At 38.1% G+C, this 24,425-nt stretch overlaps 1 protein-coding gene across 27 annotated transcripts in view; it reads left to right on the forward strand.

Moving 5' to 3' along the window:
* Positions 1 to 16,328: 16,328 nt before the first annotated feature.
* The window catches only part of NRXN1 (neurexin 1), a 1,154,099-nt gene continuing 1,146,002 nt past the window's right edge, over positions 16,329 to 24,425 (forward strand). For 17 of the 27 annotated variants that reach the window (XM_040453755.1, XM_040453757.1, XM_040453772.1 and 14 more), the window contains exons 1-2: positions 16,330 to 16,761; positions 19,644 to 21,319. In XM_040453755.1, coding sequence (XP_040309689.1) covers positions 20,548 to 21,319 — 772 coding nt within the window. In that variant the 5' untranslated portion in view covers positions 16,330 to 16,761; positions 19,644 to 20,547. Of the gene's footprint in view, positions 16,762 to 19,643; positions 21,320 to 24,425 lie in introns of all 27 variants that reach the window. The other 10 variants (XM_040453774.1, XM_040453762.1, XM_040453767.1 and 7 more) reach the window with 2 other exon arrangements.

Genomic DNA, 24,425 nt, shown 5'->3' on the forward strand with positions numbered 1-24,425 from the left:
TTTTTTTTTTTCTTTTTTTTTTTTTTTTTTTTTTTTTTTTTTTTTACTGTTTATTTGTTTTTGAGAGAGAGAGAGACAGAGCTTGAGCAGGGGAGGGGTAGAGAGAGGGAGACAGAGACTCTGAAGCAGGCTCCAGGCTCCAAGCTATCAGCACAGAGCCCAACGTAGGGCTTGAACTCAAAAACCGTGAGATTATGACCTGAGCTGAAGAAGGTGCTTAACCGACTAAGCCATCCAGACGCCCCTTCTTTTCTTTTTTTTTTTTTTTAAACCATGTCGTTACTCTTAAGAAAACTTTGCTCTGTCAAGAGAGACATAAGCAATAGTGAACAGCTGTTAGAATCTAGTCAAGAATTTTTCCAGGAATTATCCTTGGACAACCTGCAACAGAATTACTTGGTATTTATTTTAAAGTGCAGGTTCCTAGAAGTATATACGTCCCTTACACATATATATATATATTTTAACGTTTATTTATTTTTGAGAATGAGAGAGAGACAGAGCACGAGCAGGGGAGGGGCAACGAGAGAGGGAGACACAGAATTCTAAGAGCCTCTGAGCTGTCAACACAGAGCCTGACGCCTGGGTTGAACTCACAAACCGTGAGATCATGACCTGAGCGGAAGTCGCTTAACTGACTGAGCCTCTCAGGTGCCCCAGCTCCCTTACATATATTCAGTAAGAATCTGGTTGAAGGGATGGTTCTAGGATGATAGTAAATATCTTTAAATAAGTAATTTCCAGCTTTAGAGTCTGAGATGCACATCATAAAGATATGACAATAGAAAGGGGAAAAAAAGACTGTGTGGCTTGAATTTTCACTGCGTTTTCTTAAATTTTTACTTCTTTCAGTGCTAACAAAGGAAAGCCTCCAGTGTTGGGACAGGGCTAGGATAAGGTGAGTGAGGCAGTTGCCTTGGGTGCAAAAATTAAAGGGCGATTTAAAAAAAGAAAATAAGAAAAGCAGGGTAAAGTACAGTGCCAAACCATATTGGAACTGAAGTAAAAGAAGTTAATAGTTAAGTAGTGCTGATTCTGTCTTTCTTTAAAATTATTTTCTAGGGGCGCCTGGGTGGCTCAGTCGGTTAAGCGTCCGACTTCCACTCAGGTCACTATCTCGGGGTCCCTGAGTTCGAGCCCCACGTCGGGCTTTGTGCTGACTGCTCAGAGCCGGGAGCCTGTTTCAGATTGTGTGTCTCCCTCTCTCTCTGACCTTCCCCCATTCATGCTCTGTCTCTCTCTGTCTCAAAAATAAATAAACGTTAAAAAAAAATAAAATTATTTTCTATCAATCATGGATGATTTTTCATTAATTTTATTACTTAAATACTATATTAAAATGTTGCTTATCTTGACTACTGAGCTCTTCAGTACCCCTTTAATTTTTGCACCTGAGGCAAATGCCTTACCCTAGTTTCGGCCCCTCTGCATTGTGTGGAATGGACTTACCCCAATTATTAAAAGCATGTTAACAGGAAAGCATGAGAGGTTCTTTTCTTCCAATTATATATCCTGGGCAAATATGTTTCTGCCTAAAGGTAGGACCAGCCATGCTCCCCAAATTTAATCAGATCCATTCTGTAATGAAGCCAAATGAACTTGTTTTCTTAGACTGAAATGGAAGTAGAAGTGCCCTAAAATATGTGTGTTGGCCAATCAGTTTTTTAAATTAATCAGTTAATGTACTAAAAATGAAATAAGGTAGGGAGGAGGATGCATAAAGAAAAAAATATATATATCAAGCTGAATTGGAATGCCTATATTCAGGTTTGGGTATATAAAAAAAATACTGAGTTGATTAAATAATAGTTCTCATCAACAACCTATGTCTTCAAAGGTTCTACTCTGTTGCTATTATTATATTTTTGGTGGAAAAGTTTCTACAAAGAAAATGTTTTTGAAGTCCTATGACCAAGAGGAAACCCAAGCCAAGTATTTGATGGCCTACTCAGTACTTGTTGTGACATATATTCATAGAAGCAGATTTTGTCATACTGGCTCTTTCACCATTATAGAGTTTCATTACTGTCTGCTTTTTTTTATGTTTGTTTGCTTGTTTGATTATTTATTTATTTTTATTCATTTATTTATTTATGTAAGAGAGAGCAAGCATGAGTAGGGGTGGGGCAGAGAAAGAGGGAGACAGAGAATCCTAAAGCAGTCTTGCAATGTCAGTGCAGAGCCTGATGCAGGGTTCAACCTCACAAACCCGTGAGATCATGACCTGGGCTCAGGTCAAGAGTCACATACTTAACCCACTGAGCCACTCAGGTGCCCCATGCACTATTGTCTTCATTAGAAGAAAACAGCTTGTTTAAAGCCTATACAGGGCTCCTTAGAAAATGGTCCAAACATAGCTTAGGTTTGCAGCATATAAAGGGATACAAAATCTAAAAAATAAATTAAAGTTAAAACTTAAACTTAAATCTGAAAAATAAAACAAACTTAAAGTACCTTTTGAGCACAGTTAAGTGAGTCAGGATTTGGTTAGTTGTAGAAGTAAAAAAAAAGTGACATGTTGGTGATAATTTCTTAAAAGCCCCTAAAGAAAAAGAGAATATTTAAATGAGTAAAATTAGCAGCGGTGATGGTCACCAGTATGTTGATTGAGATTATCTCCCGAAATATGGTGTGGGTGCTTTTAACTCATAAAAAAGTACATTGCTTAACTTTTTTATATAATGAGATTGTTTTGCTTACAGACAAAACATTGTAATAGTTGCTACTTTTAGAAATATATTCATATCCTAATGTCTTTGGAAAAATTTGGGGGTTGGAATCTAAAAGGAGATTTTTTGAATTAATAAGGATTACGAGGCTCTAAATTGCATCAATTTTATATGGTAAAATTTTAGGGACATTAAAAATTGAAATTGATACCTTTTAAAAGTATTTATGTTACTACCCTACACAGTGGTGGAGAAATGAGCAGGAAGACTATGTTAGGTCATTTCAGGCTTTATAATTATATTATTTGAAATGCTTTTTCAAAAAATGAGGATGAGTACTACAGTAAATTCTCCAGAATTTTGCTGGTTCCATTATTGTTGAAAATATTTTTATCATTAACTTGTATGACAATATCATATATACTACGTAGAGTTTATCTTCATTTAAGAAAGTAGAACCTCAGACCAAGAACCTAGTTCATTTCAGCAAAATAAATGACAAAGTTCTAACAATTCCTTAATATTTAAGGATATGGAATTTTTTTCTTTTGCCTCGAGGCTTTCTGGCAATTTAATAAGGGGAGATTGACATTCTTATTTATATACTATTTTGCTTATATTTACCCTGAATTCAACTAATACTCTTTCATGTTTAAAGATTATTCTCCTATTTATCCATTTATTAAACAAATATTGACTGTGTCCCTACCATATGGTAGACACTGTGTGAGACACTTTGAACTAAGGAGACAGAGGCAAACAAGCTAGACATACAGACTGTCCTCAGGAAGTAGAAGTCATAGGCTTGCCTCCCTTCCCATGCAAGACATTACCAATAAGCAGAACATTTTAAAATATCCTCTCCATATCTTTGGACACGGTTATTCTCAAATCTCTCTACTCTAGAGATAATATTTACAAAGTCATTTACATTTTTATGGTGAGAATTCCCTAGATTACTTTGAGGACTAAAGCAATAGAAAATGGGAAAATGCATGCTCACTGTTACTTAATTGAATGCTTTTTGAATAAAGCCTAGTGCTTATAGCCATGGTAATGTCATATAAAATTATGTTTATGTGTTGAAGTCAAATGCATTCATGGTTTACACATTAGAGGAAATATTTCTATGTACTGTCACCCAGACATACATTAACAATTTACACATTGGATAACAATACTACATTTGCATGACTTTAAAATGTTTGAAAATTTGCAAACATAATGAAAAGCATGACTATTTGCACATGAGATTAATTTGCTGTTAGAAGGTGAAATTCTGCAGAAAGCTATCTATTCCATCAGGACATACATTCTAACCTCTGTGCCTCCTGCATGAAGAATAAAATAAGGCCTGGGTGGCTGGGCGGCTCAGTCAGTTAGTGTCCGACTTGGGCTCAAGTCATGATCTCATTGCTCCTGGGTTTGAGACCTATGTTGAGCTCTGTGCTGACAGCTCAGAGTCTGGAGCCTGCTTCAGATTCTGTGTCTCCCTCTTTCTCTACCCCTCCCCTGCTCACGCTCTGTCTCTCTCTGTGTCTCAAAAATAAATAAACATTAAAGAAATTTTTAAAAAGGAATAAGGCCATATACAAACATGTCCTGACATCTTTCCATGTGTAATTTACAAATCCCTCCCTTGACATGTCATAAATTTTCTTTAATAATATAGAGAATGGACATTCCATGAAGTTCTACTTGGACCACCAAGCACAGCTAGAAAAATCTTGAAAATATTAACAAGTCTCAAGGAGCAAATGAAGCAGCCAAGAGATGATGGTCAATGATATGGACCAATAGTTAAGTACATTTTGATTAGACTGACAGTATGCTGTGCTGTTATTTACATGACATTTCCCTTAGGTGAAAGGCTAAGAAATCAAAAAAGGCATTCAATAAAAAATTACCAGGCACTTGACAAACAAAACCAAATGACAAAAAAAAAAAAAAAAAAAAGACTTTAAAAAGGGAAGCTCAAGTAAAATAATACGGGATTCAAATATTGAAGTTAATCAGAAATAGAATTTGAAATAATTGTGATTAATATGTTAAGAAAATAGATAATATAATGAAGAATTTCATAAGAAAACTAGAATCATAGAATAATCAATTCTACAACTGGAAAAATTACAACTACTTGAAAAAATTTAAATAGGGTAGGTTAGAATCAGGAGAAGAAAAAAAAATAGTGGACTACATATAAGTCAATAGAAAAATGTCAAGACTAAAACATTGAAAATATAACAGAAATTAGAAATTAAAAAAATCACTTGAGACATATAGAATGTGGGGATATTATCTAATATACTTGAAATTGCAGTTCAAGCAACAAAGAGGAGAAATCATTGTGATTCAGCAACATGTGATACTGGCCAAAAATTGTCCAAAATTGATGAAAGATATCAGGTTACAGATGTAAGGAGATCTTAAATCTCACTTTTTTTTCTTTCTCTGTGTGTGTGTGTGTGTGTGTGTGTGTGTGTGTGTGTTTATAAAGTTTATTTATTTTTGAGAGAGAGAGAGACAGACAGACAGAGTGTGAGCAGGGGAGGGGCAGAGAGAGAAGGAGACACAGAATCTGAAATAGCCTCCAGGCTCTGAGCTGTCAGCACAGACCCTGATGTGGGGCTTGAACTCATGAACCTTGAGATCATGACCTGAGCCGAAATTGAACTCTTAACCAACTGAGCCACTCAGGTGCCCCCTTAAATCCCACCTTAGAAAATGATAGTAAAACTGCCCCAAACCAGAATAAAATAATTCTTAAATCCATCACTGAGGCTAGCAATACACATTACCTTATAGGACCAGCAAGACTACTTGGCAGTGGTCAATATGCCATAATTAGTGGAAGCTAGAAAATATTAGGATGATAGTTTTAAAATGCTCAAAGGAAAAAAAGTTTCCAAATGCGAATTTTCTACAAAGGAAAAGTTTATTTTAAAAACGAAAGCAAGGGGTGCCTGGGTGGCTCAGTCGGTTAAGTGTCCAATTTCAACTCAGGTCATGATCTCACAGTTTGTGAGTTTGAGCCCTACATCAGGCTCAGTGCTGATAGCTCGGATTCTGTGTCTCCCTCTCTCTGTACCCCTGCCCCACTCACGCTCTGTCTCTGTCTCTGTCTCTGTCTCTCTCTCTCTCTCTCAAAAACAACTAAACATCAAAATTTATAAATAAATAGACAGATAGATAGATAAAAGCAAAGGCAAAATCAGCATATTGAAACAAAATCTGAGATTTTTTGCCACCATTATATCTATAGTAAATGAAATAACAAAAAACGTTTTCATACAGAGAAAAATAAATCTAATGAAATAAGTAAAAGAAGGAAGTGATGATAAGCTATGGAAAAGTTAAGTATGTGGCTAATTATAAATAAACATTGACCTATAAAATAATAATAGTAATTTATTATGGGTATTGCAATGTAGAACTCTAATACGAGACAACAGTAACTCCAAAGCCATAAAGGGGCAAGGCAGTTAGAGAAGTCAAAAGCCCGTGCCTTGTCCTGGAAATACTAATTTATGTTTGGTTCTGGTAAGTCAAACATGCATGCTGGAATCCTAGGAAACCACCAAAAACTGATAGAGGAGAAAAATTAAATAATACAAATAATTCACTAAGTTGATAAATGCAACAAAGGAGAGGGAAAGAAAAAAATAAAAAAGATAGGATACTTACAAAATAAGTAGGAAGATAGTTGGTTTATGCCCAAATATATCAGGAAGTAACTGTAAATAGGCAAATAACTCCAAGACAAAGAAAGTCATAAAGAATTTTGAAACTTAACCAAATACAATTTATAGAGAAGAATGTTAAATATAAACATGCAGAAAGGTTATAGTAAAAAGATAATAAAAAGAGATATACCTTATTATAAGAACTAACTTAGCTACACTAATATCTGACAAAATAAACTTTAAGGCTAGCAGCATTACTAGAGATGAAAAGGGATATAGAATACTGATTAAACCATTCATCTTCCAAGAATATAGAACAATTATATTTTTATTCAATAAATTATACAAATATATAAAGACAAAAAATTAAATATTTAAATTATATTATAAAAATATATGAAAGTAATTTATAGAACACAAAGGATATATATATGAATTACATGGTAAATAAACTTGATCTAATTGACAACATTTAGCATTTATGCACAGTAACTATGGAGCAAACATTCTTTTCAAATGTATGTGTAACACCTAAAAAATTAACATGTATAAGCCCTTAATGTAAGTTTCAACACATTTCAAAGAACTGATATCATATTGAATATGACTTTTGATGCATAACATTATGAAGAAAATATCTAATGTTTGTAAGTTAAGTCATGTACTTCTAAGTATCTATGGGTCAAAAGAAAAATTACAATTACAAATGTTGAAAATACAATTTTTATGCAAATCATAATGAAAATTGCAGATATCAGAATTTGCAGGTGCAGCTAAAGTCATGCTAAGAGGGAAATGTATAACCTTAAAGAAGATATTTAAAAAGAAGAGTGACAATATTGTAAATAACCATCTTAAGAACATAGCTAGAAATTAGAAAAAGTGAATTAAACCTAAAGAATATTTTTAAAGGCACAAGTCAATTAAATGGAAAACAAATACACAGGAAAAAGTCAACAAACCTTGACTCTTAGGAAAGATGATTAAATTTAATAACTATGAGTTATGAAGGTAAAAAGAGAAGAATTAATCATTACTAATGCTAGGGAAAATGAAAGATCTTTAAGCATCCTATATGAATGAATAAAAAAAAAAAAAAGGAAAGTCTTAGTTTAGATGGTTTCTCTGGCAAATATTTTACCAAGCATGAGAAAAGCAAACAAACAAAAACCAGGAACATTTCCCATTTTATTTTAAAAGGATAACATTACTTTGTTCTCAAATTACAGACCATTATCTTTCAGAAATTTATGGGTAGAAATCCTACCTAAAATATTCCCAAACAAAATTAATAAAAGAGTCATTATTAGGAACAAGTAGGGTGTATGCCAAGAATTTAAGACTGATTTACATTTGAAAATTAACCAGTGTTATTAATCACATTAATAGAGGAAGGAAGAGAAATTATATGATTGTATAAAACTATGTTGAAATAGCATTTGATGGAATTCAATAATATTAGTAGCCTGAGATTAGGAAGGAATTTACTTAATATGATAAAGTACGTTAAAATGCAATAGGCATTATGCAATAAGGCATTCTTGCTTTTTCTATTTTGGTATTTTTTTCTCTCCCTATCTTCAATCTCTTAAAGAAGACTCCAGAATAATAATTTTATACTGTATTTAATAGTTTCTGCTGTTTAAGTACTGTAACAGAATGGTGCAGTGAACAAGAATATGGGCTTTAGTCTTAGACTTAGTCATCACTCCATCAAGAAGCAATCTGTGCATTTCAGGGTAAGTCAATCAGTATCTGTAATTTTTTGTTGAGAGACAGATATGGAGATGGAGAGACAAAGAGTGAGAGAGTCAATGAGAAAGCAAGAGAGAGGTAATGAATGAGTGAATGAATGAATGAATGAATGCCTATGTCTCAAGGTTGTTATATAAATTACAGTAATATATATGTAAAATCATCTAGCAAATTGCCTCTTATACTTGTTCTTCTATACCTATATTTTCCTAAACTTTTATCATGTATACTGTATTAGTTTCCTATGGCTATAAAAACAAATTATCACATTCTAGGTGGTTTGAGACAAAAGAAATTTATTTTCTCACAGTTTGGGAGGCTAGAAGTCTGAAATCAAAATGACAGCAGAGTTGGTCCTTTCTTGAGACTCTACAAGAGAATCTGTTCCATGTTTGTCTCAGAGCTTCTGGTGGTTGCTAACATTCTTCGGCATTCCTTGGCTTGTAGCTGTATCCCTCAATTTCTTTGTCTTTTCATGGCCATCTTCTTTATTTGTTCTCTGTATTCAAATCTCTTTCTCCTTATAAGGACACTAGTCATTGGATTTAGGTCCATCGTCATTTAATATGATCTAATCTTTACTCGATTATGTCTGCAAAGACCTTATTTACAAATAAGGTCACATTCATAGATACTGAGAATGAGAACTTCAGCTTATGTTTTGGCGAGGGTGGGGGGTGGAGTGGGACACCATTAAACCCACAACATAAATCAAGCAGGCATTAAACTGGGAGAAGCTAAGAGATTTCCCTGGAGTAGTAAACAAAACTAATGAATGACAAAGCCAGAACTAGAAAACGTGTTACTCAGAATCCAGTGTCTCTTCTCAGGTGCCAAGCCACTTAAAAAATCATCTTCAGGATTCCAGAGGTAAACTTTTAATCTTGATTGTGTCTATTTATAACCTATTCTATATCCTTGGCTGGATTTAGAACATGTAAATAAATCATGTGAAATGTTGAACTCAGAGAAAAATAATACACAAGTGTGAGTTGGCATAAGTATATGTAAACACAAAGTGAAGGTGACACATTGGCAGCCTATGAGCCATTTCTAACCAGCAGAGACGTCTGTTCTTTCCTACAGAGTGGTTGTGGAGGTTATTATTTTTGATGAGTTAAGATTTTTAAAATCAGAAGATTTTACTTCAAATTCCAGATCTCTAACTGCTCTTGAAAAAATCATATGATCTGGCAACACGGGACCCAAAGGAACACAGGAGGCTAGAGCTGAGATTATTATTTTTTAGAGAAGTATGTGATTTTTAGTTGCTCACAATACCAAGCAATCTTCATCATTTCCCCAGTTGTGTTTACCTTATTCATGTATATCATGTACATACCAGACTTTGTCAGTCATTTCAGCCCGCTCTCCTTGATCTAGAGAAAATTAAATTGTCTAGTACTGCCTATAGTCTCATTCAATGGTATGTCTCCATCAAGTGCACAAGTATAATTTAGGGTCTAGTTCATCTCCATTTTACTGTCATTTTTCCTTCAGCAAGAATAAATCTCTTATAAAAATAAAACTCTTGTCAATTCTGCTTCACAAGTAATTTTAAAACCCTAACTTTTTTTCTTTTTTGGTATGAAAATGTTAAGTGTTTTTTTCTAACCTGTGAAGTTCCAATGGGGTATATCTAAAATCTACCACTGCTTTACTGTTAACATACTTAGCTCTGTGTATGTGTGTGATATGATTTATAAGCGTTATATATTTTGAACATTCAGATGACCAAAATATATTTCTCAGATTTCTCTATCTTCATCCACAGTTCCTGAAAGTGCTTCAGACTCTTAAAGTTGAGTGGGTGTTTGGTTTTTTTTTTTATTAATGAAGACAACTTTTGAACCTCATCCAAAGGTGGGGCTGGTTGCCAGAAGAAGCAACAATGTGGTTAGATGATTGGAACTTTAAGTCCCACTCTCTGATCTTCATTTCAGCTGAAACAGGCTGGAGGTTGTATCAACTAATGACCAATGACTTGGTCAATCATGACTATGCAATGAAGCCTCCATAAAAACTGAAAAGGACTAGGTTCAGAGAGCTTTTAGGTTGCTAAACCTATGGAGACCTGGGAGAGAGTGGTATTCCTGGAAAGGGCATGGAAGGTCCAAGCCCTTTCCCACACCTCGGCCTATGTGTCTCCTTATCTGGCTACTGATTCATATTCTGTATCATATCTTTTAACAAACTGATAAACCTAAGCATTTCCCTGAGTTCTATGAGCCACTCTTACAACTCAAGGAGGAGGTCATTGGAACCTCCAATGTATAGCCAGTCAGAAGCATAGATAACAGCCTGGGACTTGTACTTAAATCTGAAGTTGGGGCTGGGGGCAGTCTTGTAGGACTGAATCCCTAACCTGTGCAATCTGATGGCATCTCTGGGCAGATAGTGTCAGAATGGAATTGAATTCTTGGATACTCTGCGAGTGTTTGAGAATTGCTTGGTGTTGTATGTGGTGGAGCCCTCTTCCCCATTGTTGGAACAGGGTCCAGAAATGCTAAAAGAGTTGGGGTCAGTAGTGTTTGTCTGTGTATGTGTGATTATATATTTAAATAATTATATATTTGTGTGTATATGTGCATGTATACATATGTGATTATGCTATATATATATATATATATATATATATATATATGTAAATGAAAAACAATATTAAGCAGATGTAGCAGGGTAAAAATTAACTAAACTGGATAAGAATGGTGAACATAAAAACTAGAGGAGAAGGAGAGAGCCCTGAAAAAATAATGAGGCTTGAAACCATAAAAGTAAGAGGGAGTAGTTTTAAAGTGATAAGAATGAAAAACAAACAAAAAACAACATAAATAAAACAAAATCACACAAGGTGTGTTAAAAAAGCCAACTACAGGGGCGCCTGGGTGGCTCAGTCGGTTAAGCGGCCGACTTCGGCTCAGGTCATGATCTCGCAGTCCGTGAGTTCGAGCCCCGTGTCGGGCTCTGTGCTGACGGCTCGGAGCCTGGAGCCTGTTTCCGATTCTGTGTCTCCCTCTCTCTGACCTTCCCCCGTTCATGCTCTGTCTCTCTCTGTCTCAAAAATAAATAAACGTTAAAAAAATTAAAAAAAAGCCAACTACAAAATATTTCAATATGCCACCACAGAAAATAAATTTTCCCACATATTTCTAGGGGTAGAAATAGCTGAAATGGAGCAAGATACAACAAGGCTTCGAATCTGTCATTAACTTGAACACAACTCTCCTGTCCTTCCCCCAAAAGCTAGAGTAAAGGAAATTAAACAGGACTGGTATAAAGAAATTAACTGATTTCAGGGACCCAAGGAAATACGTGTTAAACTAAATTCCAATGAATGAGAAAAATCCTTTCCTGGAGTCTAGCAGTTGAGAATGGAAGGGGTTGACTAGAAGTGGGGGTGGGTGGTAAAGTGACAAAGTTTCCATATAGGAGGAGAAATAAGTTCTTATAGGGAGATGATGAACACAGGCTCAAGTATGCCCCTAATCACTGAGTGAGATAAACTCCCAAGCAGAAGCTTCTTACAGTAGCTGCTATTCTTCTTCTGGAAGATTTTCCATCATTGTTGGAGAAAGAGGAGTGGGAGTAAGCATGGCAGAACATGCCCAGGTGTTACCGCTGCCCTAGATTTAAAAACACTGCCCATCAAACACACTGCAGGGTTCCCACAGTGAAACCTCTCTAGCAGGTGCATCCTTTAGAACTTAACCACTATTCTCAAGTATCTAGTGCTTCTCTACTATAGCTTGATACCTTAATAATTACTGTTATTCTAATGACTTGTAACTGTATTAAAATCACATTTTATCTTATGATTACTGAACAATTATATACTCTTGTGAAAGTAGCTTAACTTTGTGGTATTTAAGATTTTTTCAAAGAGAATGAAATTATGTAACATACTGAGTTTGCTTATTCTCCTGAAAATACTTAGTCAACTTCATGGGAAAGTATGTGGACTTTTCTATATTTAAATTCCAGTGTGTTTATTCCAGTCTATCGCCGAGTTCAAAACCCTATACTTCATTGTATGTCCTTGCATTTAGAAATTCCTCTAGTTGTGCTGAAAATGGGTTTTATATAGCAGCGTATTCAGTAACTATTCATCAACTTTTATAACTAGGAAGCTCATATTGCTTTATATAAAGGAAACCAGCTAGAGACATTTAACCACAAACCAAATATCAAGGGTTTTATTTATTTTTAAAATAAATAAGTTGTGAACTAAACAGTAGCATTCCAATTATACAACAATGATACTATAATTGATTAGAGGAATTCATTATTAATCTTAAATTTAATTGAGAATACCATGTAATCTAATGTATCCCTGGTAATACCATTATTTCAGTACAAAAAAATTGGCTTCCTAATGATTACCTGCATCACAGCAAATAGAAAATTCTCTCAGAGTGATAAATCTTATTGTTCTTTTCAATTATTTACCAACTTCAGTAGAAAAATATTTGATGGGTAGCAACTCACACCCCCCCCATTATAAACTTGCGTTTCTTCTTAACTTACTTACACTAATACAGTTAAAGCCCCTTCCAAATTCGTGTCAATCTTGCGATTCATGGGTATCTCAAAGACTCCACTTTGCCTTAATGTTAATTGAGAAAGTAGGTGTTTACACTGATTTCCTAATGTTAAAACACAAGCTATGATTGCAGCAGTAAACACAGAGTCTCTGTATTCATTTCTCAGTCAAAAAATCTTATCACTTACTTTTCATTTATTTTTAGTGTGGAGCAAGTTTCCATGTTACGATGCTCATTAATATTTAATACCTTATGGAAATATATTTGTTTATGGTGATCATGCATTTCCATTTTCATTGTTGCAAAATGTTTACCAGTTTATGGCATGAGATATTACTTATCTTCCATATTTGGGTTGCCAGAAATTCTCCCAATCAGACATGCTCATAAATAGCCACCTTGATTTCACAATTATCTCCTTTGTTCTGAGTGGTAGGAAGGCGCAGGAGTTAAAATCCTTCACACATTACTGTATTTTAAAATTGGTATATTCCCTAAGGTGACTTGAGAGAAATTAACACTAGTTTCTACCTTTCTAGGAAAATACTAGAATGCTCTGACAAGTGTTAAATTGCTTCAAAATTAGATATATAGGAATAATTTTACATTTTACCCACAGACGACAACAACAACAACAAAATAACAACATTAAAAACATCTCACCTGTTTTCATTGTTATTTCATATTGTATTTGTCATGAAGGAATGACATTACAACATCCCAAAGTTGACTAGTTTCCCAGATTCCTCTTGACGAAATTCTTACAAAGGAAAAAAAAAGGAATTAACATTATTAGTATCTGCATTGTGTCAAGCAATGTGCTGGGAGTATTTGATCATTTGATGAGAGGCAGTGTAACAAGGTAGTTAACAACACAGGTGTTAGTTTGTATCTTATTCCTTGCACTTATATCTGCTAGGTGTGACCTTGACTGTCTGGATCAATCTCTCTGTGCTTTCTTTTCTCATTTGCAAAATGAGTGAAATTCTAGAATTTACCTCATAGGGCTGCTTTGAGGGATAAACTAAATTAATCTAAGTAAAGCACTCAGAGCATGTTTGGCATGGAGTAGGCACGTAACATTAAACATTGGTATTATCCTCATCAACTCCTATGAAGTGAGATGCCATTATCCGTATTTCACTGATGAGGAAACTCTCAGAAAGTTGAAGCAATTTCTGTAGAAACAACACAGGAAGTCATACTTTAAAATAAAATAAGAGCTTTTATCACTAAATTATGTTGTAATTCTTTTTCCCATTCTAAGCACATACTGATAATTTTCCCTATGCATATTTACTGAATAAAACAAACAGATCTTGTGGCTGTCCATATTCCTTAAACTAGATATAGTAGTTACTTTAAATCTGATAACTGCAAAGCAGATTATTACGGTAGTTCCTTACTTGTGTGTGTGTGTGAGCGTGTGTGTGTGTGTGTGTGTGTGTGTGTGTGTGTGAGCATAAGGGGCAGACACAGAAGACTTGACTTTTTGTTTTAAACCTTATGCATAAGAAGTAAGAATATTAACACATCTTTGAATCAAAACCACAGAAGAGAGCCCAGTGAAAACTATAATACAGTGGAAGTTCTGTGTAGCCCAATTAAAGATAAGATCAAAATTTGCAAGGGCAAAATTAAATAAACAAGATACTTGTTCAGGTCATATACCATAGTGTCAATTAATGTGTGTGTGTTTTTTTGTTTGCTTGTTTGTTTTTATGATTCCGGTAAGGGACAGGGCTTTACTCTTATGAGTGCATCTAGAAATCTGTCATCACCATAGGATTCACTGGTGAATATACATGCAAGATCTTAGGGGCATTATGGAAACTTTTCATTCAATTCTTAATAATTGGTTGTTGATTCCACTTTTGCAGTAAGGTTTACTTCTATACTAGACACATATGGATGTATCTTATATGCTGTTTGCTCTAAAACCTAATGGTGAATGCTAGAAAAATCAAAACAGTCCCTGAATTAAGTATACTCTGTTTTTTTTTTTTTTTTTTTTTTTTGGTCTGAGTTCACTTCTTGACTGCATAACCTTAGATCAGGCATTAAATTTGAGATTTAGCTCTACAGTATTTAAAATTTCATTTATTTTATTTTTTAATCATGGCAACATTATTATTTCAGTCCATTCCCAAAGAAAATATGGAGAATAAGTTGGAAATCACTAGTATTCCTATTTTAAAGCCAAGAAATCTGGATTTCAGAGAAGTGACTTCCATTGGATCAAGCAGAACTAAGTAGGTTTGAAACTAATAAAAATAGTATTTATTCAACACAATTACAAATATTTTATGCCCATTTAGTCTATTTGTTCTTTACAACATCAAACAGATGATGTGGGAACTATTACTATATCCTTTTTATAGATGAGGTGACCGAGGTATTGTAATGTTAAGTATCTTACTCAAGGTCACAGCTAGTAAATGTCAGAGATGGAATTCCAGCCCAGATGACCTGATTCTAGTTTCTATACATGTAATCACTTGACACTCTGTCTTTGTAAAGGCAATAGAAACAATAAAACTTGTGGTTCCTACCTTCAAGTTATTTAGACTCTTTTACAAATGTAGTGAAAGTATAAATATGCTTATCATAGGAATAAGTTATGGTTTCTTTGGAAGGAAATGAATATTGCATTTGGAATGTATGTTATTTCAGTACTCCTGAATTTGTCTAGTTCTTACAGTCTTGCTTTATAGGGCCTAGAGGCAGAAAATAGTCTTATCCTATAGCATTTGAGACTGGAGCTATTAGGTTTGTGGTGTTGAAATGAATATGTCTGATCTTTCTGCTCTAAAACTAACCTAAGTTAGGAATATAATAGGGTTAGGAATTTAAATGTCCGTAGCACTCAAACTGTAATTTAAAGCCATACACTTCGGACTTCTCTACCACCTATTCTGCAAGCTCCCTGAAAGTTAACTCCTTTGTCACCAAACCCAGCAATGCCTACTGGGCATGCCCAAAGATATGGTTAGAGCCTCGCGCGGAGTTTCACTTCCTCCAGGTTTTACCAGCTGCAAAAGACAGGAGGAGACGGATAGAAGAGTTAAACAGGTACAGAACTTGGTTTGGCTCAGAATGCCCGTAACCAAGGCAGAGCACGGAAAGCTGGGGGGTGACAAGAGGCTGTCGCAGAAAGCACCTTGTCAGACAGACTTGAGTCTGGTTTACAAGTTGGTGCATTAGCCTGTTAGGTCTTTCTGGCACAATTGGTAGGCAGATCGTGAAGGTTTGAAGATCGCTCAGGTTAGGGCCACAGTAAGGGGTGGGGCAGGGACGTTGGATCTAGGGGAATGCCTGAGACTGTGTGGATCTTGCTGTCCCTGCATTCCTCGAAGAGCTGCAGCTTTTCAGGGTTCCAAACAGGAGACCAAAGTGCGCAAGTAAACCCGGAGCTCATCTTAATCACTGACTTCTTGCCCCCTTTCTTTTAGCTGCCCAGCTCTTCCGTGTCACCCTTTCAGGTACCCTCGCCCAATCACGACTAAACCCCGGAGAAGTGGAATCTCCACACAGGTTTCCGTGGGTCTAGCAGGGGCCTGGGCATGCTCAGTAGGCTATGTGGTTCTCTGGTTCTCTCTCTCTCTCTCTCTCTCTCTCTCTCTGGGGTAGGGTGGGTGGTGACAAGTTAGAAGCTCTTGCGGCAGGTCCCCGCCTCCAGGATCGGGCTTCCCCTGCAAAGGGACGAAGCGGAGGTATAAACACCTCGCACCGCAGCGTCCCGACCTGGAGGGGCTGTGCCCGCGGGCCCAGCCCACCAGGATCTCTGCCTGAGGACGGCCCGCCGCTCTCCATGGTACTGCGGAGAGCTCAGCTCCGCCCTTCTCTTTCAGAAGGACAGCACCCGGCGTCACGTAACCCAGCCTTCTCAGGCTCCACCACCGCCTCCTCCTTCCCTGCTCTTTCCCTCTCTTCCTCCTCCTCCTGCTCCCCTCCGTTGCCTGTTCTCCCCTCCCGCACTCCTGGAGATAGACGCTCAAGCCTGACGCCTCTGAAAAGGCAGCGGCAGTCGCCTTATCCACAGACCTCAGGAAATTCGCTTTGACCGATGCATGCTTCAGGCTCTGGGTCGAGCTAAGGGGAATAACCGGGCAGGTAAAGAAGCTCAATTTGGGTTGGGGGAGGGGATGGGGCGAGGCAAGCTGGAGAAGGATATATTTCCCCCTTGTAACTGAGCCAGGAGCTGCCACAAATGCACAAGGAAGGATGGGTGGTGGGAGGGTGGAGGAGTATAGATCTTCGTTGTTTTGCATGAAGCTTTTTAAATAGATGGCAAGAAGATGAGATGGTGGAACTAGGATAGTAACTTAAAGGCTGAATGCAGTGATTTATTAGCAAAAGAAAGAAAACAGACAAGTTAGAAACCAAAGCAATAAAATATATCTGTATGTACATCTTTATTTCCCTTCCCCATCAGCCCCATGCTGTGCCTATCCTTAATTTGTGCAGTTGACTCCAGGCTCCAAGAAACTGCACTGGTATTAGAGATGGAGCTTGGAGACTGGGCGGGAAAGCCAGGGAGAATTTGGGTGTGCATTGGTATTAAGAGACTTTGCAAAAGCGAGGGGGTGGGGGGGAAAGGCACTTCTAAAAATTATCCCAAAGATTTCAGGTTCTTGGTGATGTATATATTGAAGGATGCATGGAAAGATATGTGTGCATGTGTGTGTGTGTGTGTGTGTGTGTGTGTGTGTGTGTGTGTTATAAACATATTAAAATAAATGCAGCTGCAGCGGACGAGCATACTGTATCGATCCTTCCAGTGGCTTGGGAATGAATTTGATTCTAGAAATGAAAGAAAAGATTAATGAGGCTGTTAGTCTGCTTTTGAATTAGAGCGCTTCTTCCTTTGGCTGCAGTAAGGTTGTTTTTCAGATCCTTTTATTTCATCCTCTAATTTGTGAACTCACCAGGTTTTTCCGGCGCCTAGAGAGAATCCTCTTTCTCCATATAAATACAGATACTCTTCACACACAATGAGCTTCCTCTAAGAACTGGGAGAGTCAGTTGACCTCCCTGTGGTAAGAATATGTATGTGTTTCCCCCCTCTCCTCCATTCCTTAAAAAATTGTCAAGGTATGCATTAGTGGAGGAGGGAAGGAGAGAGGAGTGAAGAAAGGTTTTGTGATCTATGTAATATTAATTAATAAAATAATCAGCTCCAATCCAGTCTCTCCCCCCCCCCCCCCCCACACACCACAAAGATTTTCTAACACATAAGCTTCAGGATGGTTTCAAAGCACAACTCTTGATCTTGAAATTTCAGATTTATTTTGCAAAATGACTGAAAAATTGGCAGATGTCCGAGTCCACTTAAAAATGAGAGTATATTGAATAATATGCTATCTTAGGATGATTTTTAAGAGCACCTTTCTTTGGGGTTGACACAGGAATAGGCAAGATATGGCTGGTGATTGCTGATGGTGTGGAATGTATCAGCCATAATAAATAAGCAACTGAGATGGTTATTTCTTTTTTATTTCTACTGGCCAATGTGTATGTGTCTATATGTGCTGTGTTGTGCGTGTGTGTGTGTGTGTGTGTGTGTGTGTGTGTGTGTGTTGGAAAAGAGAGAACCACTCATCAATTTCATCTGGGGAGGAACTTGAAGTGGGATCCCCTAGCTTGGTGGCTCTCAGCTGACACCTGTAGGGATTGCTCTGTACTGAAGAGAAATGCTCTTAGCTCCCTCCATGGAGGAGCAGCAGCACAATGCGGTGCCATAAATTACTGCTAGTTTCAGCTTGTAGGGGAAAAAAGTGTTAATTGCATAGTGAGCTTCTGTGTCCAGGCAATAAATGTGTGTGCGTGTGTGCCTGTGCGTGTGTGTGCAGGGGGTGGGGTGGTATAGTGGGAAATGTTGAGGGAAATGCTTGCATTTGCTTGACATGACCAGATGAACCATTTGTGTTTTTCTCTCTCTCTTTTCTTTCTTTCTTTCTTTCTTTCTTTCTTTCTTTCTTTCTTTCTTTCTTTCTTTCTTTCTTTCTTTCTTTTGTCAAAATGTAAGAGTAATGTTCTTTTGGCAAACAAACAAACAAACAAACAAAAAAGGCTTAAAAGCAACTCACTACTTATGATTTCTGCACCATTTCAGGAAACTGTCAGATTAGGGTTGGATAAAGAGGTGATTTTATAGTGAGTGATTCAAAGACATGATTTCATATTCTAGCATCCTGGAGACATAGCAGCTAAGGTGTCACACATGCCAACTGCTGTTCTGACCACACAAATTCTAAGAGCTGACAGCCAGATAAGGACTCGAAGAGGAGTAAGGATCACTACACTGTTTGGCAAAATATTACATACTTTACCCATCTTTAGAGGAGTTAATGTCATGGCAAGTGAGACATAAATGCTGCCCAAAATAGATATGACTCCAGTTACATGTTTTCTCTTAGAACAGATTATTCTTTTAATAAAAGGAAAATACTTGTGTGAAATTTAAAAGACACCTCCAAGAAACCATCAATGTTCTTTCTTTGAAAAACCTAAAATGGTAGGAATGTTATACAAATTCAAGCCAGTCGCAGTTTGATCTGTTTTGCCTGTTGTAAAATCTGTATTAACTGAGATTTGAATAGGATGTATTTTTATTGTCCATGTTATCAGTGCATGTTATAAGTGGAAGCCCTTAAAGGGGCCTCTTTTGCTCCCCTTGTCATATTAAAAAAAATAAACTTTCTCAGAAAAAGTAAAAGATAACCATAAACAAATCTGTATAAAATCCTAAGAGGGTTACCTATTAACAGTTATAATAAACTATAAGGGCATACTGGCTGATTGTAAAAGTGCAATATTAACTATTGGGAGACATCAGGTCTTCCTTGTAGATCAGGACAAATACACCCCTTCCAATAAGGTTAACTCTGGCTTCCTAATGGCTCTAGTTATATACCTGGTTTCTGAACTGAATGATGATTTATATGATAGTATAAATGCCTTTAGAACTTAATTTTTATTTTAATTCTCTGCAGATTTTCTGGGTCCTTATAAAAAGACAAAACCAAAATGCATCACCAACACACAACCAATTGATATGCTGGCATCTTAATTTGGCCTCGCAGAGGCAGAGAGAAAAGAAGAGGAGCTGTTGTGACACCTAACAGCTTCTGGCTATTTCACAGCTTCAGGGTTTGAACCCTACTGTTGGGGAGGGAAAAAGAGAAGCAAAATCCAGCCTGTGAGGCCATGCACAAGGAATTCTGCATTGGCTACAGGGGTGCTGGTGGTCCATGATATGACAGAAGAAACAGGCCTTTGAAGCCACTCAGGGGTTAAGTGGTGCCATAAAGAGGCAAGCAACCCTTTTCTCCCTTCTGGTTTGGGACATCACGTCTGGAGGACAGACACTCGAGGTACGCACAAGTATCCAAGGATCCTGGCTTATTGCTGACTTCTTGTACTCCTCTGACAAGTATTTGCTTCTTAACGGACTCTGTTTCCCTTTTGCCCGGTACCACTGACGGTACCTCGCAGATGATAGTATTCGAGGAGTGAAGCATCTGTTGACACCACCGATGCCCTTGAACTAGGTCATCGGACTCAAATGGATAAGTGACTTCCCTTGACCTTCTGTTAACGCCGTTTCCAGAACGTTGCTTCCAAAGTGTATCCTCCCTTTGGACTGGAAGATCTGCTGCTGCCCTGTACCACTGGGGTCTACGTTTTCCAGTTGGGAGGGGACTACAGGGAGAGAGGGAGGGGTTGCTGGAAGAAGAAGAAAAAAAAAAGAGCTAGATAAAGGAGGGCGCATCCCTCCCACTCCTGCCTATCCCCTTACCCTACTTGTTTCCAGACCCTTATTTCTACGTCACGGTGTCCAGGACCATTTTGACCCTGTCGGCCCCGGCACACCCCCGCCGCACCCCAGCCCCGAGCATGGGGACGGCGCTTCTCCAGCGCGGGGGCTGCTTTCTCCTGTGCCTCTCGCTGCTGCTCCTGGGCTGCTGGGCAGAGCTGGGCAGCGGGCTCGAGTTCCCGGGCGCTGAGGGCCAGTGGACACGCTTCCCCAAGTGGAACGCCTGCTGCGAGAGCGAGATGAGCTTCCAGCTCAAGACTCGCAGCGCCCGCGGTCTCGTGCTCTACTTCGACGACGAGGGCTTCTGCGACTTCCTGGAGCTCATCCTGACGCGCGGCGGCCGCCTGCAGCTCAGTTTCTCCATCTTCTGCGCGGAGCCCGCCACGCTCCTGGCCGACACGCCGGTCAACGACGGCGCCTGGCACAACGTGCGTATCCGCCGCCAGTTCCGTAACACCACGCTCTTCATCGACCAGGTGGAGGCCAAGTGGGTGGAGGTCAAGTCGAAGCGCAGGGACATGACCGTGTTCAGCGGCCTCTTTGTCGGGGGGCTGCCCCCGGAACTGCGCGCTGCGGCGCTCAAGCTGACGCTGGCCTCGGTGCGGGAGCGAGAGCCCTTTAAAGGGTGGATCCGTGATGTGAGGGTCAACTCCTCCCAGGCCCTGCCAGTGGACAGCGGCGAGGTGAAGCTGGACGACGAGCCTCCCAACAGTGGCGGGGGCAGCCCTTGCGAGGCTGGCGAGGAGGGCGAGGGCGGGGTGTGCCTCAACGGAGGCGTGTGCTCGGTGGTTGACGACCAGGCGGTGTGCGACTGTTCGAGAACCGGCTTCCGCGGCAAGGACTGCAGCCAAGGTAAGGCCCGACGCCTGACCCACCGGGGGCCTCGGCCTGGGCAGGGCGCGGGGAGGCAGGGCGAGGCAGGCGGGGCCGGCTGGTGCATGGGGTCTTCCTTCTCTGGACAGTGTGTTGCAGCTAGTTTGCAAGGTGAAGACCTGTTTGTGGCCTCTCGGCCTTATCAACTCCCACAGCTCCTCCTTTGGCATCCTCTTAATGGTTTTTAAGCAGACCCATTTCCAGGTTCAGATTCCTCCTGGGAACCCTTTGTGTCAGCCCCACTTCCTTCCAAGTGGCAAGTACAAGGACCTCTCTTCAGACTCCTCGGGTTGTTAGGCCGCTCCCCATCTTCAGAGGGCCATGGCCCACCTGAATGACCGCTGTGCTTTCCTCTACCACCTCTAAGTCTGTAATACGCAGGTGTTCCCCATAAGATGCAGACAAGCATCTGCAAGATTGGGCACACGTTTGGTGAAGAATGAAGTGCAGGGGTGGTTCAGTATGGTTGAAATCTCCACGTTTGTTATTCATGGTAAAGGACAGGGGGAACAGGATTCGTAGGAACTGCTTTGCCTTTTATAAGGAAAATGTAAAGTCCTGCTCCTGGTTGTGGAAAAATGGGGCAGTGGGAGGGGGCACATGTGAAAATTGTTTTGATTAGAAGGAGGAGGGTTCTTGGAATTAATGTTAATTTCTGCGGTTATGTCCACGTCCAACATTTGTCAGTTTAGGAAAAATTATGTGATTTCTCTGGTTTCTTGAAGTGGGAGACAGGTCAGCTAATATTTAGAAATGTTAGAGATTAAATAACGTATTTCTCAATTAGCAGATGCCTTGGGAAGATAAATAGCACAGAAATTTAGATGTTGTTGGACTGGGAGGCTTCTGTAGGCTAATAAAATAGGGAATGCATATGAAGGATTGCAAGAGATTTCCTGAGTATATTTAGCTAATGATATTTATCTGAGGCCAGGCTGTAATTTCTGTTGTTTTTAAGGATTGAAACAGTGCAGAGTTAAACACACACACACATACACACACACACACACACACACACACACACACACACACACACACATACACTCACACACAAAAACCATACTTAAGTTTTATTTTCTCCCTTTCATGAATAAAATTCAGTCATTAACGTGTGTCCAATGTTGCTATATGACAATGACCAAGGAAAAATATTTTATAAATACCGAAAAACCTATGAACAGAAAGTGACTGATATGCAAAAGATAAAACATGGATTTATTTGTGGCTGAGCAGGAGAGATGTCAGGGTTTAAAGTAGATAGCTAATGGGTCAAATCAAGACAGTCAACACATGGATAAATGACATGTATGACTGAAGTTGTTTTAAAACAACTAAATCTGATTTAGCTGTAAGGACAAAAGCTTTATGTGTGGCTGTATTTTATTGTATAATGTCCCCTGTTTTTTGTTTTTTGTTTTTTGGGTTTGTTTTTTGTTTTTTGTTGTTTTTTTGTTTTTGTTTTTTTTTTTTGCTGATACCAATAAGAGGAAGTAGCCCTTGTAAATCTTATTAGACTTGGCAGTTCTCTCTCATTTGACTTTAAGAGAAATGAAGACTTGGTAAAATTTATGATAGTTTAAAGGGAGTACTTAGAAAGAAAAAAGCTGGTCATTAGAGAAAGAAGAGTTCTGTAGCCTTCATGGGTTTAAGGGGAAAAACATGTAAAGGGTTATTTTATTATTCTCTGCCTTCATGAAGGTTGGCCCCCCCCCCCCATTATATTTTGGCTAAGTAATTGTAGAAGACTATGTATTCTATGGCCTATACTGCACTTCAGCTTGGCCAGTAAATTTCCATGGATTTAACACCAGGCTTTATAGTTAGGTTTTACCAAATAAAGCCTAATTTTATTTATTACAAAAATAAAACAGTACATGTTTTTTCTCTCCCAAATCTCATTTAATTGTAAATCTTGAATGAAATGGCTACATACGATGATTTGCTTTATGATGATTTGAAGTTCCATACATCTGCACTGATTAATAGAAATAAATTTTGAAAAATGAACATTATTTTATGGGAATATTGCTCTAAGTATCCTAATGTCACTTTAAAATACAGAGCAGGCAGTTTAATGAAGGACACTTGAGATATAACTTCCTTCCTTAAATTAGGAAACAAATATGACACAATGACAGCTTGTTCTGTGTGGGAGGGTGTTTTAAATTAATTTTTTTATTTTTTTGTGCATTTTAAATGTAGGGAACCAGGGATCATGCATAATCAGGAACACTTAAGAGTGGAGAAAGCATGGCAAAAGTAATATGTTGAAGAGAAGCAGAATTAGATTTTTCTGAAATGCATTTTATTTTGCCAATGGATAACTTTCCATAACAGGAAGAATTTAGAATTACCAAGATACATAATTGTACAGTCTAGTACCTGATGCATAAGGTAGTTGAATTCAGAAAAGAAAAATCCATCAGGATGGTTCTGGAGCATTGATTCGTTTTGAAAATTTGATCTGGAAACAGAGTGCAAAGATCACCACTAGTCATGAAAGGAAAACAAAAGGCTGGATTCTTCTGATTATCACAGAAATGAGAGATGGAGTGATAAAGGCAGAGTTGATCAGCCCAGGAGGATTGGCTCCATTTTGTGTATTTTCTCTATTTCATGTGTGTCAAGTGACTATTAAATAATTAATTGAGAATGGATGCCTCTCTGAACACCAATCATGTATTGATGGCTAGGGATAGATGGTTTCTATTCAGATGAAGTATAAGCAAAGCCCTGCCTGTAGCCAGTATTTACACTGATTGCCACATTCTTTTTAAAAACTAATTTAGAAGCAAATCCACATTCATTATAGAAAATTTAGGAAAAAAATTAACAGCCAACATTAAATAAGATTCAAATTACATCTAGTTCTGACTAAATTTCTCTATTAACTTAATATTTAGTATCATTTGGTTGACTTCATATTAAAAATACAGTAAGAACTACTAAAAAGACAATGATAATATTCTTTCTCTCCTTTTTTTTTTCTGGCCCAGAATGTGTTGCCACAACTTCTGTATCTATGGTTTTCTAGAATATTTTTATTTAATGAGCTCTGTTTCATCCTTACTCTACTTTATTCAGG

Source organism: Herpailurus yagouaroundi, unplaced genomic scaffold (genome assembly GCF_014898765.1).
Source record: "Herpailurus yagouaroundi ecotype Mexico unplaced genomic scaffold, PumYag 210, whole genome shotgun sequence".
NCBI classification, from domain to species: Eukaryota; Metazoa; Chordata; class Mammalia; order Carnivora; family Felidae; genus Herpailurus; species Herpailurus yagouaroundi.